Raw genomic sequence first — 16940 nt, forward strand, 5'->3', positions numbered from 1 at the left:
TTAGAGGAATGGAAATGAAACAATCATATTTTCAAGTAGACAGGTAACATATCAGCTTGCAAAAGAAAAGCGAGGTAAATTTAGCCCTGGCATAAGTGGGAGCAACTTGACTGATTTCAATGGGAGAAGCACCTGTTTCTGCCAAGACAGAGTTTGGCCCAATGACTGAATCTTTACATTACATCCTCATTTTTAAGGTGTGTACAGCAAGTGCTCTGTTTACCCAGCCATTCAATTTGTTTCACAACAAATGGGTTAGTTGCAGCAAAATAAACCACATCATCATTCCTTGCCACTGGCATGCATCAAAGCACACAAAACTCCACATCTAAATGTTACGATTGGCTTTGATACTTCTGCAAAGAATGTGATGATCAAGCATTTGGGACATTAAATTTAGGACTTTCCCTTACAGGACTAAGTTATTTACTGCGCTAGACATCAAATCTTTTCTGCAATTCCAACACCATGGAATTAGTTGCAAAAGAGAAATAATGATGGGAAATTCTCTGTAGAAACAGATTAATCCTGAAAAAATAAATTCTTTGCTAGTTCCTCAAAAAATGGAGCCAAAGTTTAAAGATCAAGTACTGTATTCCCTTTCCAGCAACTGTTTAAGTTTTCATACATCCAACGCTACACAAATAGGAAGTCTTCTTAAAAGGCTTTAGAAAAAAGTGGGGATTACTCTGTGGAAATGTTCGTGCTTTCTGTTTCAGAATGTAGTCTCTTCAGCACAGTCAAATTAACACATTGCATTCAAGACAAAAAACTACCTAGCTCTGCTTAAATACAGACTTGCATGCTACCTGAAAAAGGAATTGAAGGAGTCACTCTTATTATGTAAAGGAATCAGTAAACAAACAGGTAGGTTTAGTCTGCTGAAGGTATCTCTGGTTTTTACCAGCAACACTGCTCTGGACGGGAAGTGGGGAAGGACTGTGTAACCTACTATTGCAGGGGTGGCCAACCTGTGCTCCGGAGCCACATGCAGCTCCTCAGAAGTTAATATGCGGCTCCTTGTATAGGCACCGACTCCAGGGCTGGAACAAGTGCCAAGGTTCCAATGTGCTGGGGGGAGGGGAGGTGCTCACTGCTCAACCCCTGCCTCTGCCACAGGCCCTGCCCTCACTCCATCCCTTCCTGCCCCCTCCCCTGAGCCTGCCATGACCTCGCTTCTCCCCCTCCCCACCCCAGAGCCTCCTGCACGCCACAAAACAGCTGATTGGGAGGTGCAGAGAGCGATGGAGGGGGGCGCTGATCGGTGGGGCTGCCGGTGGGTGGGAGGTGCTAGGAGCTGGGGTGGGGGTGGGGCAGGGAGCTGATGGGGGGCTGCTGACATATTACTGTGGCTCTTTGCCAATGTACATTGGTAAATTCTGGCTCCTTCTCAGGCTCAGGTTGGCCACCCCTGTACTATTGGACAAATTGTTCTCAGAGTAGTCAGACTCCAGTGCGTTACACTTCCAGCATCTTTATTATGTATCATGGTGTCTCGTTGAGGGCAGGACTGGCCAATTTTCTCTAAGCCACAAAGGTACACTACTTACATGAGCTAAAAATGAAACAAAGAAACATACCTCTCCCCCTCACTACTCATCTTTCCCATAGTTGTACAAAGGAGGAGGAATGGTAGTTCTTGAGCTGCAACGTAGCAAAGAATGTTCGCTTAACATTTAACAGTAGCTTGACAAAGGATGCTGGAGACAGACTGGAGTACTGACATTTAAAATGTAACGTGTTTTAGGATTTTAAACCCCTTCAGACCCTTTGGTGAAAACCATAGCTATGTACAACATTATGTATAGAACTTTATTTCAAGTCTTCTCCATCTCTCTCTCGGATTGAACCTCAGATGCAGAGAGTGTTAAAGATGTGTATCCAGTGGTTAATTCCAAAGCTATGGAATTGTGAAAAGTCAGAATGAACTGTAGGTTCTGTGGACATGGGAACTACAGATAACTGTATTTTCACAGTCACAGAAGTGATTATACTGGCTACAAAAATTAGCTCTGAAGTACCCATGACTACTAAAATCATCCCAATCTAGTAAACAATATGTCAGCAACATGCTAACGCTAAAAATCCAACTGTAGCACCACGTAAAATAACGTATAGATGACCAACAGCCAAATTGCTTGGACTGTGATTTACGATGGAAGCTAGGCAAGAGAAAGCTATTGAGATACATATACACCTCTACCTCTATATAACGCTGTCCTCGGGAGCCAAAAAAATCTTACCGTGTTATAGGTGAAACCGCGTTATATTGAACTTGCTTTGATCCACCGGAGTGTGCAGCCCCACCCCCCCGGAGCACTGCTTTACCGCGTTATATCCAAATTTGTGTTGTATCAGGTCGCGTTATATCGAGGTAGAGGTGTACTAGGTTTCATAGAATCATAAGACTGGAAGGGACCTTGAGAGGTCATCTAGTCCAGTCTCCTGCACTCATGGCAGGACTAAGTATGATCTAGACCATTCCTGACATTCCTGTTTATGTTTACGAATATCAGATTTTGCCCAGGCATTAGCCATCAGACATTGGTAACCGGCTAATGCTCACTGTTGTGTTATTACTAATTTTGTCATTGGCTGTTCATCACTGCAACTATATCGGGGAGTTTAATGTTTATGGTTTCATCCTAATACAATGTTACAGGTTGTTTTAGATAGAATTATCACCCCTCTGGGAATAAACTGAACTAGGATATGTCTGAGATATACTTTCTAAATACTGCATCTGAGATCAGAATTGGGAAGCTAAATCAGCATGCACTCAGTTTAAGGCTGACTAGGATTCTTTGTCTTCCCTAAATCCAGTTTCTAGAAATATATTAACTTAAAATACAGGTCAATTTAGAAATAAACAAAGGTTTCAGAAAGAGAAAGATTCTGCCCCCAGAATATCCACAGTCATTTAATGGCACCCCAGGTAGAGTGACAGGAAGCAGGATCAGTTTAACACCACGTGCTCTTGCAAAAAGATTTTTGTAATAATTATTTAGGTCTCTGATCAGATTAAAATTAGCTTCTTCTACATCAAGTGAAGGAGGCTGAAGTACTTGGTTAATATGAATATAGTACATAGTGCCCTTTGAACCATCACCTTTCGCTTCTGCTGGGAAGAGCCCGTGTTATATTGGCCAGTAGCTCTGCGTGCTTCCTCTTCATGCTGTTGGATTTGCTGTTGTAATAGAATGAGTTCACCAAGCAGGCCCTGCCACGAGTTTACAACAAGGAGAAGGAAGGGGAAAATTGGGGGTGGGAGGAAAACAATGTTAAACCAAAGAGTGTTACATAAAAACAGATGAAAGACAGGAATGAATGGGTCAGTTCAAACAAAAAAGAAAATCTATTTCAACAGCTATTACTAGCCAACTGGGACTGGAAACAGCTGGCCAGCCTGTAGGTCATACAGAACAACAAATAGGCTACATTTTTTTTTAAATTGACTTTAATTCTAAAAAGTGTCCAAATCCTAAAAAAAGGTTTAAACTAGCCTTGTTTGAAGAGACTTTGTGGAGATTTTTGGCACCGCATCCTCAATTAGTCACTTCAAAAGTATTTTCAGATATCAGCATTTTCTTTTTAAACAAGAAGTAGAAGGAAGTTCAGTAAAAAAGGACCTGAAGTTTGGATGCTCTTCACAAAGTTGTACATACAGCTGTATGTGTAACAGTTCACCCCTTCAACTTTGCTGAGAATAAACAAGGGTTTTTTGTTCTTAAATACCTCAGCTGCTTGGATAGTTTGTCAAAAGAGGATTTGCCCTGCTGCTCAACCTCCAGACTTGAAGGAATGAAAGACTTTTGGCCGGGTATATAGGGAGAGAGAAAGAGAGAGAGAAAGCTCTCGCTCTATAGCACCTTGGCAGTGTCTAGTTAAATTGCATAGTTCCTCTCACCCCTGCAGAATTGCAGAAATGTGTCATGCTAATTTCCAAGTTTCTCCATGAACAAAGTGCCTGATTTTCTTTTGCCCAATTATTCTATTAATAGCCACATGTCTTAAAAATTCACAGTTGTTCAGAAATAGTGTGTGAATTAAGTTCCACTGGAATTTCTCATACAACTAGTTTTAAAAATTGGAGATTAATATTAAATGTATTAACCTATTTAAAAAACACTAAAAAGTCTTTGAACAATATTCTGCTCAAATGTAACATTACATTTTCATTAAAGAAAACATTTAATAGCATTACCAGTTTCAAAACATACATTAGTGTTCAAAAACAAGCCTCAAATATCACAATTAGAATTTTTTTTTTTAAGAAAAACAAAATAGTTCTCCAGAGCTCATGTATCATCAAACTATACATATACTGCACAAAAAAACCCACATACACAGGCATGTACACATAATTACAGACACACACTATATGGATGGATACAAAAAATAAACAGACACTGTCAATAGGATAAAGCCTAAACTAGAGGGTTTAAACAAACAAACAAAACCAAAAAGCTTTATCCATCTTTGTAGGAAGAGAAACAGTTTCATAATTATATTTCAATAAATACAAAGGGGAGAGGTTGTTTTATTTTGTTTTGTGTTTGTTTTTTTTAAATCTCTGCACTGCTGGAAAACCAAACACAAATGCATCGTGCTAATGCATGAGAACCAGAAATTAAACGGATCCATCAAGTTTCACTGTCCAACAAGCCAAAAAAAAGCTAACAAGTGAAAAATAATGCACATTTTTAGAATTCTGCTGAGTAAAGTTGTTACTGGTACCAAATAAAGAATTTCTCAAAATGACTTGACAGTGTCCCTTTAAAAATTATGTTAAGGGTCAGACTCTGCAAAAGGAAGAACATATGGAATTAAAGCCTTAGCTTGCCCGTTAGTGTTTAAACAGGCGTCGCACAGTGTGTAACACTGTTCCATGTTCTCAGATGTAGTTTTTGTTTAATCTGTGATTACTTGCAGCAATACCAGTTCTCCGGGCCTGCTGTTCCCTGGAGAACTAAGGAAAAAACTTCTGAGGCTAAGTAATTGTCTTCAGTACAACATCAAAGCAGAAATGGTAGCAGTGTAAGGAATGAGACTGTTTTAAATATAACTTCCTTTCCTTTGTTTATAATCAGACCCATAGCATTATTTCACATACATTTCCTCTGGCTTTCTCATGTCTTTAATGACTGCATTACGATTGAAAGAGAAATCTTTGAATACCATAACACACACTAACAACTCTGTTGGCATAGACAACAAAAGGAAGGAATGGTTACTTACCTGCCAGGAACAGAGGTTCTTCGAGATGCTGTTGTCTGTGAGAGTCCCACCGTAAATGTGCATGCTCTTCATGAGTGTGAGTTCGGAGTCTTCTGAACAGCAGTGTCAGCCGGAGCCACACACACACACCCTCCCTTGAGAGGGCATAAATGGTGGACAGCAGCAACCCTCCCTCAGGCTCCCTAACAATCCAAAACCCATGTCTGCTGAAAACTCTGGAAGTGAGGACAGATGGCAGCTGTGGGATCCACGCTCATGACAGCATTTCAAAAGAAACGGTTATTATGGGATAAGTAACCATTCTTTCTGCTACGAATGTGTGTCAGTGTAAATCCCACTGTAGCTGATTAGCAACTACCTCTGAATGGTGAAAATTAGGAGTTGCAGCTACAGAGCGAACGGTGACTGCAGAGTGCTCTCCTGACCTTGGCATCTGACCTGTCAGCTAACTCCAAAGCACAGTGTTTAACAAAGATCAATGGGTAACCCACGTTTCTGCCTTATAGATTTCTGATATTGGCACTGAGCTGTGGTGGAGCCTTAACACTAAGTGGAATAGATACACAAGCCATCTGATGACATGTTGAGATACACTGTTATCTGCTCAGACAGTCTGACAGGCTGTCTATGACTACAAATAAATGAGGAGATAGTCTAAAGTAAAGTTGGGTTCTGCCCATGTAAGGCTCTAAAGACATCCAGAGTGTGTAGCACTTTCTCTGCTGGTGCATAGTGGGGCTTTGGGACAAAGACAAGCCAGTTAATTGCTTGATTCAGGTGGAACTCTGAGATCAACTGAGGGACGAAGTAAAGATGATCTTAGAGTGCAAAGAGCATTCTAAAAGAGGCTCAAAGGTGCGGGTGGGGGCTCCCTGAGATTTAGAAGGACAATACTGAGGACCATGTCGGACTGGGGTCTCTGACCAGTTGGTAAGCATGTAATAAGACTTTAAGAAACCTCAATGCCATAGGGCAAGAAAAGACCAAGTACAATTAAACAGAAGGATAGGCAAAGACTGCTGCAATTCTCCTTACAATCCTGTGGGAGTTGTGTCAGGAAAAGGGCCACTCTCTCCCATGTAAGAAAACTGTATTTTGTGACTAGGGCCTGATAGTTCATGATAGAGAGCTGCAATGAGATGCAGGAACATGCTTTTGCCTGAAGAGGTTCTATTTCTTAGGGTTCTCCTCTTCAGAGATGCCCTTTGCAGACCTGGATTTTTTTCTGTACCTTGGATTAGGATGGGCACAGAAATGTTTAGAGCCTTTTTATGGTACCTGGTGCCTCTTTTTGATTCTCTGATCAGAGGAAGAGTGCTTGAGCAGATCCTTATTGAAAGGGAGAGCAAGCCTGGCTAGTGTTGAAGAGCCTGTAGGGTACTGGAACACCTTGAAGTCATCAGAGGCCAGCCTGAAGGAAGCTCTTTTGTTGGAGAAGGAGGTTGCTGGAATTCCTTTGATATCACCTCTTCATGGAGAGCTACATATGGTTCAGGCATGGGAGACTGGTTAATGGTGACACTGGAGAATGAGATCTCCACCTCTTCCGTGCCGTGTGGGAGAGAGATCTGCTCCAGGACATGTGAGGATAGCCCCAACTAAGGCCTGAAGGGCCAAGATGGCATTTTACAATGAGGATTGAGAACCACTAGTCCACTGCCACTTGTGCTTCGCCTGGGATGTCTCTCTGAACTGGAAGCTTCTAGTGCTTTCAGTGAGATCCCCTCCTGATAGTATGGGAGACAAATCCTGGCTTAATATCAGCAAGCACAGCTCCTCAAATGGTAGCGCAGGTAGGTGGGTGTGGCCTCAGTGCTGGTGCCGGCAGTGGTCTCAGTGTGAAGGATGTCCACAGTGGAGATACAGAATCCTCAATCAGTGTGTGTCTCAGGACCGGGATGGGCTTGCTCCTCAGTGCTAACGCTGGCACTGGTGGTGAGGCTGGTACTGGGCCACTCCTTCCTTGGGCTGTGCAGGTGGTTGAGCTCGCAGCTTCAGCCCTTGACACTGTAGGGGATTTGTTTCTGGGACACCTGGTGTTTAGGTCCTTCCTTGTGAGATGGCCTGGTATGGTGCCTGGAGTTATACTTATGCGCTGTCTGGCCTGCTTTTTGGTGCTGGGCTTTGATGTTGGGACAGCTGGTGCCAGCATCTTTCTCTGCTCCTTGCTGTTGAATCCTGGCATGGGGTGTCTGCTGGGAAGGGCACTAGCTGAGGATGAGTTTTTTGGCTCCAGTTTGGTGGATGTCATTTCCTGTGGGTCAGAGCTGACCCTCAATCCCCTCTGGACAGGGAGGATGTCCTTTTTCTTTTTTTATATATTTTGTTTGGGGAAAGTCCAAGTGGGGCCAATTTGACTAGAAGAATAAATTCTTCAATTAAATTTGTAAATAAGATAGAGAACAACAACAGAGAAATGGGTCAGACAGTGCTAGGTTTCATCTCGCTGCCCACAGGCAGTAGGAGGGAATGGAGGGAGGGTCATGGCTGTTCCACTCTTTATGTCCTCACACAGGAGCATGCACAAGGCCCAAGGCACATGCGTGACCCAGACAGACACTGATAGTCAAAAGACTAATACTGCATGCACACCTACAGGAGAATCTACACTGACACATGCTCAAAGAACCACCCCCACTTCCACTGAACTTGCCATTGTTTTCTCCTAACAAAGTTAACTATCACTAAAATCTATTCATGGGATTTTGCATGAGAAAAACACTGAATTAATCATTAAAATGCTACTTCTGTTATAAAGATCAAGACACTTTTATAAATTTGCTGCCAAAGTGGGTGGTACAAATCGCACAGAGGGAATGAGGATGCACAATCGCACGGAATGATGAAGAACCATGGCATAGGTTCCAACTATTACAAATGACCTTTTCTTTTTCTTCCCCTTCATAACACGTAAGTAAGTAGTTTACATTAACAGACATATTTCTCAACTTAATCTATCAGGCTTTAGTTATATGGGGCCACATTTTCAAAAGAACCTTAATGGCTTAGGAGCTGTAGCCCCATTTTCATAAGCATCTAAGGAAGGGGTGGGCAAACTACGGCCCGGGGGCGGCATCCAGCTCTTCAAATGTTTTAATCTGGCCCTGGAGGTCCCACCGGGGAGTGCGGTCCATGGCTTGCTGTGGCTCTGTGTGGCTCCCAGAAGCAGCAGCATGTCCTCCCTCCGGCTCCTATGTGTAGGGGCAGCCAGGGGGCTCTGCACACTGCCCCCGCTCCAAGCGCCGCCCCTGCAGCTCCCATGGGCTTAGAACCATGGCCAATGGGAACTTCAGGGGCGGCGCCTGCGGACAGGGCAGCGCGCCGAGCCGCTGCCTGCGCCTAGGAGCTGGAGGGGGGACATGCCGCTGCTTCCAGGAGCTGCTTGAGGTAAGCGCCACCCTAAGCCTGCATCCCTGACCCCCTCCCACACCCCAAGTTCCTGTCCCAGCCCTGATCCCCCTCCCGCCCTCCAACCCCCTTGGTCCCAGCCTGGAGCACCCTCCTGCACCCCCAACTCCTCATCCCCAGCCCCACCCCAGAACCTGTACTCCCAGCCGGAGGCCTCACACCCCCCCCCCACCCCAACTCCCTGCCCCAGCCCTGATCCCCCTCCCGCATCCTGAACACCTCATTTATGACCCCACCCCAGAGCCCATACCCCCAGCCGGAGCCCTCACCCCCTCCCACACCCCAACCCCCAATTTCGTGAGCATTCATGGCCCACCATACAATTTCCATACCCAGATGTGGCCCTCGGGGCAAAAAAGTTTGCCCACCCCGATCTAAGGCCTCAATCCTGCATAAATTTACACATTCTTATCTTTGCTCCCCTGAGTACAACAGAACCTCACAGTTACGAACACCAGAGCTACAAACTGACTAGTCAACCACACACCTCATTAGGAACTGAAAGTACACAGTCAGGCAGCAGCTGAGACCCAAAAACCCCACAGAGCACACATACTGTACAGTACTATGTTAAACAAACTACTAAAAAATAAAGGGAAAGTTTAAAAAGATAAAGAAATTGTTTCTGTGCTTGTTTCATTTAAACTAAGATGGTTAAAAGCAACATCTTTCTTCTGCATAGTAAAGTTTCAAACTTGTATTAAGTCAATGTTCAGAAGTAAACTTTTGCAAGAACAACCAGAATGTTTCGTTCAGAGTTACGAACAACCTCCATTCCCGAGGTGTTTGTAACTCTTGAGGTTCTACAGCAGTTCCATTATTTCAATGGGGCTATTCACGATGGTGAAGTTAAGCACATGTATAAATCTCTGCAGGATCAGGGCTTAAGTCCCAACGACAGTTAATGGGATTATGGCTCCTTTGTCACTTAAGTGCCTTTGAAAATCGTACCCACAGTGCCTAATGAGAGAAGACCTATACATTAAGTTGAGATCTCTGACCAAAAAAAAGATTTTGTGCTAAAGTAGTCAGAATTGTTTCATGAAGACAAGTAAATCAGAAGTCACTGGACTTACTAAAATAATTAGTACAAAAATAAAATCAAAATCACCTTAAGACTGACAACCTGTCAGACCTATACAATTTGAAATTTTTAAACCCTTGAAAACAGAAATGTATAGAGACATCAGCAACAATAATTTCAGATTTGTGCTCTCCAGGCAGGCAGACTTATGAGAACAAAAACACGTTGATGTAGAACCAGGGAAGTAACCAACGTCAAGGACTTCTCTATTAAGGTATGCATACTACCTCTCAATCTTTAACATAGCCTAATATTGACTAGAAATGGAACGCAATCTATTGCGGGTAAGAAATGGAATGCACAGTATGAAGAAAGGTCATCGAATCCATTGTCTAGAAAACATTTTGGTTGTCAATAAACCAAGTGGCTATGCTATCTTCATTATCCATCAGTGAACGTCTGGTTTCAATCACAACCACCACAACAGTATACAGTTCTGAAAACCCATGAGACCTTTCACCCTCCCTTTTGAGGCATCATTCCCCTGCAGTAAGAAAGCTATTCCATTAGCAGAGCTGCTGGATAACAAAACTAAGATGAACTTTAGGAGGCCCATAGATTTAATCAGGGCCCATGTTTTCTGCAGCACGGTCATGAGTTTTGCGGCAAACTGAAAGTTCTGTGGTCACAAGTAAATGCATTAAAAACAAGAGGGTTTTCCCTCTCTCTTCTGATATCCCAAACCTTCAAAGTAGCTACACACTGTGTTACTGCTTATTGCCCCTGCACTACAGCTGACTGCCTGTCAGCATGCTCTGCCTGACAGCATAAGCAGATCTCACACACTGAACAAAACAGAGGTACTGTTTTATACTAGGTCCAGTATAGTGTTCTCCCATTTCCACAAGTGTATGAACAGGGCCCCAATTTTAATGTTCATTAGAGCCAGCACCTCTTCCTCACAGCCAATTTAGGCCTCAGAATGAGACAGGAGAGCAGAGATGCACAGGAGGGATGTACCCAGAAAAGCAGGACAAGGTGAACAAGAAAATAGCATGAGAATTATTCCACTGCTCACAGGGTACAAATAAAAGGAAAGAGCAAGTGGAAGCAATTAGGCAATAAAATTAAAACATTCAGAACAAACCATTGCTAACTCACTAAGGACGGTCAGAAGCGCAGTAACACAGCCTTTTACTGGAGACCGGAATTCAAATCCTAATACCTTCCATAAAACCTCCACTGAAGTCAATAAAAAGATACCCACGGACTTTTGTGACAGTTGAACCAGGCCCATAAGCAGCAAATTCAAGTTTAAAAATGCTTTCTTGTGACCTTAACATTGTTTACCACCCAAATGCTACGGCAATGAATGCCACAGAAAAGTCAATAAATAATAATAAAGATTTGTACACTCTTCTTCCTCTGTTTTCAAGTCCCCAGCAATATAGCACTGAGCTTAGCCAGTCACAGGCATGGGTGAAGGAACTCTGCATATGAAGAGAGGATCCTTGCAAGAATTATCACTGGGAATTCAGATGAGTAGCCATAGCATTTTGTCTGATTTGGGGGCAGTTAATCAATTGTTTCATTCAGATCTAAGTGACTTTTCCACCAAAAGGTATGAAAGAAACATATTCTTCTTAAGACTGATTTATTATAAAACCACTTATTGCCTTGGTTTGTTTTATGACTTGATATTTGCATTTAGAAACCAAGCTTAATAAGCATTCACTACTTGTGCGGTATTCAACAAAATATATATGAAAGCAAGTAATTTGGCTTAGCTTCATAAATCATTTGTTAAGACAATAGGTAAGAAGACCTTTACTTCACAATCAGAGAGTGAAACACTTCGACTTTTCAACAGTGAACACCTGCCTTAAGCAACCTTTCAAGGCAGACAAAAATCTGTTGCTAAGCAAAGGTAGGCTTCTAATAAAGGGGAAACAGAATGGTGCCCATTTCAAATGTGGAGACTTTGAGGTGGTCCAAGACAGGAGGTTTAGGGTGACCAGATGTCCCGATTTTATAGGGACAGTCCCGATATTTGGGGCTTTTTTTTTTTATATAGGCTCCTATTACCCTCCACTCCCTGTCCCGATTTTTCACACTTGCTATCTGGTCAGCCTAAGGAGGTTGCCTAATAAAAGGTGATCTCTTGTACCGGTTTCACTGTAGGCATGTGCAGTAAGTGTGCACATGCATTAAATGCAGCGCACATGCATACATGCCTGCATGCACCAAAGTGTTTAAAATAAGAGTGTTATTTACAGTTTTGCTAAGACTGGGATGATAAATGTTCCCATTTGTGAGGTATACACAGTATTGATCATTAGATTCACACACGAGGCAAATATTTTTCAAAGAAGTTCTCAGAATGTATTAGATTTCATTCCGATTTGTTCAGAAATTTTTAAAGTGTACAAAGGCAAAAATGAAAACGACTATAAAATGAAATTAAACAATCAGAGATGCTATTTGGTGGTTAACAGCACTACTAAAAATAAGATCTGTGATCTAGAAGTGTGTAATGCTAAACTTTACTTTCCTCACTTGCAAGGCAAAAATTGAACATGCATGCTAATGAACTTTATTAACCAGCTGATGTGACATTTCACACAGCGAAGTCATCTTCTAAGATCAAAACAAAAAACCCCTCCTTTTCTAGAAAATGAGCAGGCCATAAAAACAGTTGCTGCACTAAGTTTTGAGCAGAAAAAGAATTAAATCCAAAGCTTGATATATGATGTCTAAATGGGAAAGGGTCATAAGATGCAATACTTTCAGATGTATAACTGAAGCTAGTGCATGATGCAGCACTTTGAATTTTATATTAAGGCCTGAACCAGCCAACACTGTCACAGTTACAAGCAGTAGGTGTTGGCAGGATCAGTCCCTCAGGCTGCATAGAAATTGAAAATGAATACAGAATGACTATAGTAACATGCCCATTACAACCCAAGTCTTTAGAGAATATCATTTTGACAGAAGGTTAAAGGACTTTATATTACTCCCTTCTTCCCCACAAAATATTTTAACTGTTAGTCTAGCTGTTAAATTACAATATACTCTATACAATATACTAAACCATTTCAGCTCTCTCAAGCCTCTTTAAATCTACATCTACAGTTCGTTATTAAAGTGCCTTTTAAAAAAAATTAACTCCTACAGAAAAAAAAACACAGATTTTAATCTTTTTAAAAGCTTTGTGATTGAATAACTAAATACTTTCTTCAAATATACCTTTTTGTACTGTTTGTCATTTTCATATCCCTGGTCTGTAGCTCTGAATGCTGTTTCTCCTTGGGAACCTAGGAAATAATTACAGAAACGTACTGAAATGCCTTAGTACCCTGTTCAAAACCCAAAACTATGTCTAATAGGAGGTCCAATTTTTAGTACAACTCAGTACCCAGGTATTTACTATACAAATAACGTCTCTGAAGTTGCAATCATTCTACAAATTATTGTAAATAAGCACAGAAACATCTTAAAACTGATTTGTTAACAACTGTACCAATCTAACATCCAACTCAAACTGAATGGGCTACTATAAAAGGTAACAGGAAACCTCAACTAGATCATTTAAGTTCTGAAGACATTTTTGCTGATGAAATGACTGCATGTGTTAGACATCAGATGACGGGACATAAGTTATATTATCATTTGTGATGAGAAACAAAATATTCCTGCATATTGTAAATAATATTTTTCTGAACAAACTTCTGAAAAATGCCTTAATTATAGGCATCTGTTTAGTGTTTTGACAGTGAGCAATTGGCTTTTCATTGGCACTGTGGGAATTGAGTTTTCTTAAAGTAGTTATAAAATGTTTTCAGTTCAAGATTAAATTGCTGCAATAAATTGCATTTGCATTGTTATTCACTCTTTTTTTTTTTTTAGTGTATCATTGTTTAATTAATTAATTTTAAAGAGGCACGTTAAGGGCAGTAAAAATGGCTTTTTACACACCTAACAAGAGAAGCAGATCAGAAGCTCCTATGACTTCACTAACCAAATTGTAACCTGTGAAAAACCAGCAAAAAAGGGGAAATAAAAATTATAAATACAAACAAATGGCAAAGCAAAGATGTGAGGGATTTCAGTCTCAGAGTTCAGGGACCGGGCAGTCATAACCAATCTTGGTATGCTAACAAATGCAGCTAAAATGGATAACAAGTAACTTGCACCAAAGTCAAAATTACATTCCAGTTAAGAAAACCCCAACACATAGGAGGTCTCATCTACTTGTCTCTGGTTTCTGATATTGCCCTTCTCATCACCCTCACACTTGAATCCCATTTAGATTCTGCTCTCTGTAAAGTTGTTTTTATATATATAAATATATATATATATTATGCGTTCTAATAATATTAAAAGTTTTGTTTCAGACAATGCAAGTAAGCTTGTTATGAACATGCAAATAGACCTAGAACAATTACAGTATTTTCAAGCACACTTACATGAAAAAAATGTGATCGCTATGAAACTTTATATGTACATCTACATCTTTATATCTCTCTCTAAATATACAATATACTATATTTAAATCAAGATTAGATATGTTTATAAAAGATAACCTTGCGTTCAGCCACAAGTTTAGGGGTCTTGATAATATCTCACTTGTGTAGCAGGGAAGGAGACTTCCCTCCACTGCAGGAATGGTTGGGTGAATGTCTATGGCATGTGCTATGCAGAAAATCAGACTAGATTCATAGATTCTAAAGAGCAGAAGGAATCACTATCGATGACCACTGTAATCCTTTCTGGCCTTAAAATCTATCAATTTCCACTGCCAGAATACCTTTTTAGAATTTGTTAACATGAGAAAATGGTTAAAGATTAAATTCAGTAGGGTATGGACAATCAATAGGGTGTGCAAATTTGATAATATGGCCATCCATTTGCCATGTAGCATCTGGGTTTTAGAGCTCATTCATCATTCTTTGTTCCATTCAACCTGTCTTGCAGTCTTTACACAGCCAAAACTCCCACTAACTTCAATCAGAATTTTTCTCAAGTAGAAAATTGTCAGCTGAGCCCCTGAGAGACTACTAGGTCAGTGACAAATCTTCTGCATCTACTTAATGCTACACCCAACGCAAATGGAGATATTTTGGTAGTTTAAAAAAAAAAAAATCACCCACTGCCTGAAGCACGTTTCTTTAACAAAAAAATTCTTTTCTCCTACCATGAGCATAGTGATATATTGTTAAAGAGTACTGGCTAGACCTCTCCTCGCACCTTCACTGGCAACATAGCTCCAGCATCTACACCTCACTGAAACATTTACATTTTCAATCTATTTGGTTTTAGTTTGACTGTGATTCTACAATTCGCTGTTCAGTTTCACATCTCTCAGTTCTCACCAAGCATTTATCACAATTTATTTTTAAAAAACAAATGAGATACTCCTAGAACAGCACACGATTTCCACAAACCTTTTACTTGTTGTTGTTTAAAGACATGTTGTGATCTCACATTGTGACAATACACATTCTCATAAGTAAAACAAAGCTGAAAAATTGTTCTCACCAGGTGAGAAAAAGCCCTTCAGTGAACTGAGGCTCTCTCCAATCTTGTCAAAGTCAGGTAGAAGTTTAGCGAGGTCTTCTGCATCAGGAAGGACTTTGCTAAGTTTTTCTAGGGGAAAAGTATAAAAAGGTGAGTTTTTTGTAAGCGAGAATAGTTTGCACTGTAAAATTTAGTAACTATCTACAAATAAAAACATTCACATGCTCATTCCATTTTTCTGTGTCAGGAATCAAAATGCTTCTCTTTCTATATTTTAATGTTTGTTTATGTTTCTATGTATATGAAAGCGAGAAACCAAGAGAGAATCTGTACAACACAATTACTGTAACAAATTTCAACTACAGTATTTTCCTATTTTTCAGTTTATTTGGTGCATTCAACAGCATTTTGTGGCTAGACAGTTTCACAGTTCCTTCTGCATACTTAGCCAGATATCCCTTTTATTTGTATGTCTTTCACATAGCAACCAGAAAGAGAAATATTCACAAAAACAAGAATTTGATAACAACAACAACAACAAAACTGCAGGGGTTCCCAGAGCCAAGTATAGCACCTGCAGCTACTTTTAATTCTTTCCTTTAAAAAAGCAAGCAAACAAAAAGATTTCAGGCTGACAGCATACTGTAAATACCATCACTGAGAGTGTATGATTAATTATTCCATAATTCAATTTTTTCATCTAGTCTCAAGCAATGCACCTATGTGCAGGATAGATGTTGGAATAACCAGCACCAAATGTTATGTGATCTTTTCCTCTTAGAATACACATATGAGATGTGTGCCTTCCTAAGACACACCCCTGAGCACTTATCTTATTAAAATCATGTTATAAGAACATTTGTATAGAAGCAACCAGCTTCTGAACACCTATGTTCTTAAATCTAAGCATGGCATACGCTGATCTTTAGCAATCAAAGCATATTTTAGCTTTTATGATACCAAAGTCAATGTGTTCATCAAGCTCCCAAATGAAGTCAGGAACAATCCACTTATAGTCATTGAGATCAGGCAGCATCTCCTTCCATTGATCATACGTCTAACATAAAAACAGGGGGAAAAAAAGTCATAAGAGAAGCATAAAAATGTTCTACTTGAAAGAATTTACCTACTAATCTACTGCGCTAGCTTGTCATCTTACACACTGGCTTTGTGGCTTAGTCACAACATCTACAAAACAGTCATCAAAACCCAATCCCATTTCTGTCCAATAAAATCTATTCTAGTAATTTAAATAACTTGTCCCTCTCCTCCACCCTCATACTCTCCACTGTCTTTATTTGATCAAATGATGGAACTCTACATTTTACTGACTGCAGCAATAACTACTATTCTGAAATGCCTGTCAAGCAATATGAAACATATAAAGTGTCTTCTGCAAATAAATACCTTTTTTGCTGTATAGCCACCACCTACAGCAGATCCTAGTACAAGATAGCGAAGTTTTAGAAGCCTTGAAGCCAGTCTAGCTACCCAGAAATTTCTATGGGACAGGTATCCATATTTTACAGATAAAAGTTTGGTTTTCCGTAAGGGAAGACGATTAAGAGAGGAGAACTGTTGAATTGATGTCCTTAGTGGAGGTCTCTGAAACTTTGAACTTGTATAATGGGGATGATGAATACTTCGGGAAACAAGGTGTAATTTTTGCAATGGTGATTTTCCTTTTACTCCATAGCTGCTATTTGCTAAGCTTTGGCAGACAACACTGAAAGAAAGAAAAAAGAAAAATAAA

The 16940-nt window shown here is 40.5% G+C and overlaps 1 protein-coding gene across 9 annotated transcripts in view; it reads right to left on the bottom strand.

Annotated features, from left to right (window-relative positions):
• The window catches only part of OPA1 (OPA1 mitochondrial dynamin like GTPase), an 85657-nt gene that overhangs the window by 60843 nt on the left and 7874 nt on the right, over positions 1 to 16940 (bottom strand). For 2 of the 9 annotated variants that reach the window (XM_039487952.1, XM_039487953.1), the window contains exons 2-7: positions 16595 to 16913; positions 16148 to 16244; positions 15209 to 15316; positions 13646 to 13699; positions 12917 to 12984; positions 3110 to 3220 (exon numbers count right to left, since the gene is read on the bottom strand). In XM_039487952.1, coding sequence (XP_039343886.1) covers positions 3110 to 3220; positions 12917 to 12984; positions 13646 to 13699; positions 15209 to 15316; positions 16148 to 16244; positions 16595 to 16913 — 757 coding nt within the window. Of the gene's footprint in view, positions 1 to 3109; positions 3221 to 12916; positions 12985 to 13645; positions 13700 to 15208; positions 15317 to 16147; positions 16247 to 16594; positions 16914 to 16940 lie in introns of those variants that run through there. The other 7 variants (XM_039487954.1, XM_039487955.1, XM_039487956.1 and 4 more) reach the window with 4 other exon arrangements.

Source organism: Mauremys reevesii, linkage group 9 (assembly GCF_016161935.1).
Source record: "Mauremys reevesii isolate NIE-2019 linkage group 9, ASM1616193v1, whole genome shotgun sequence".
In the NCBI taxonomy this organism is placed as follows: Eukaryota; Metazoa; Chordata; order Testudines; family Geoemydidae; genus Mauremys; species Mauremys reevesii.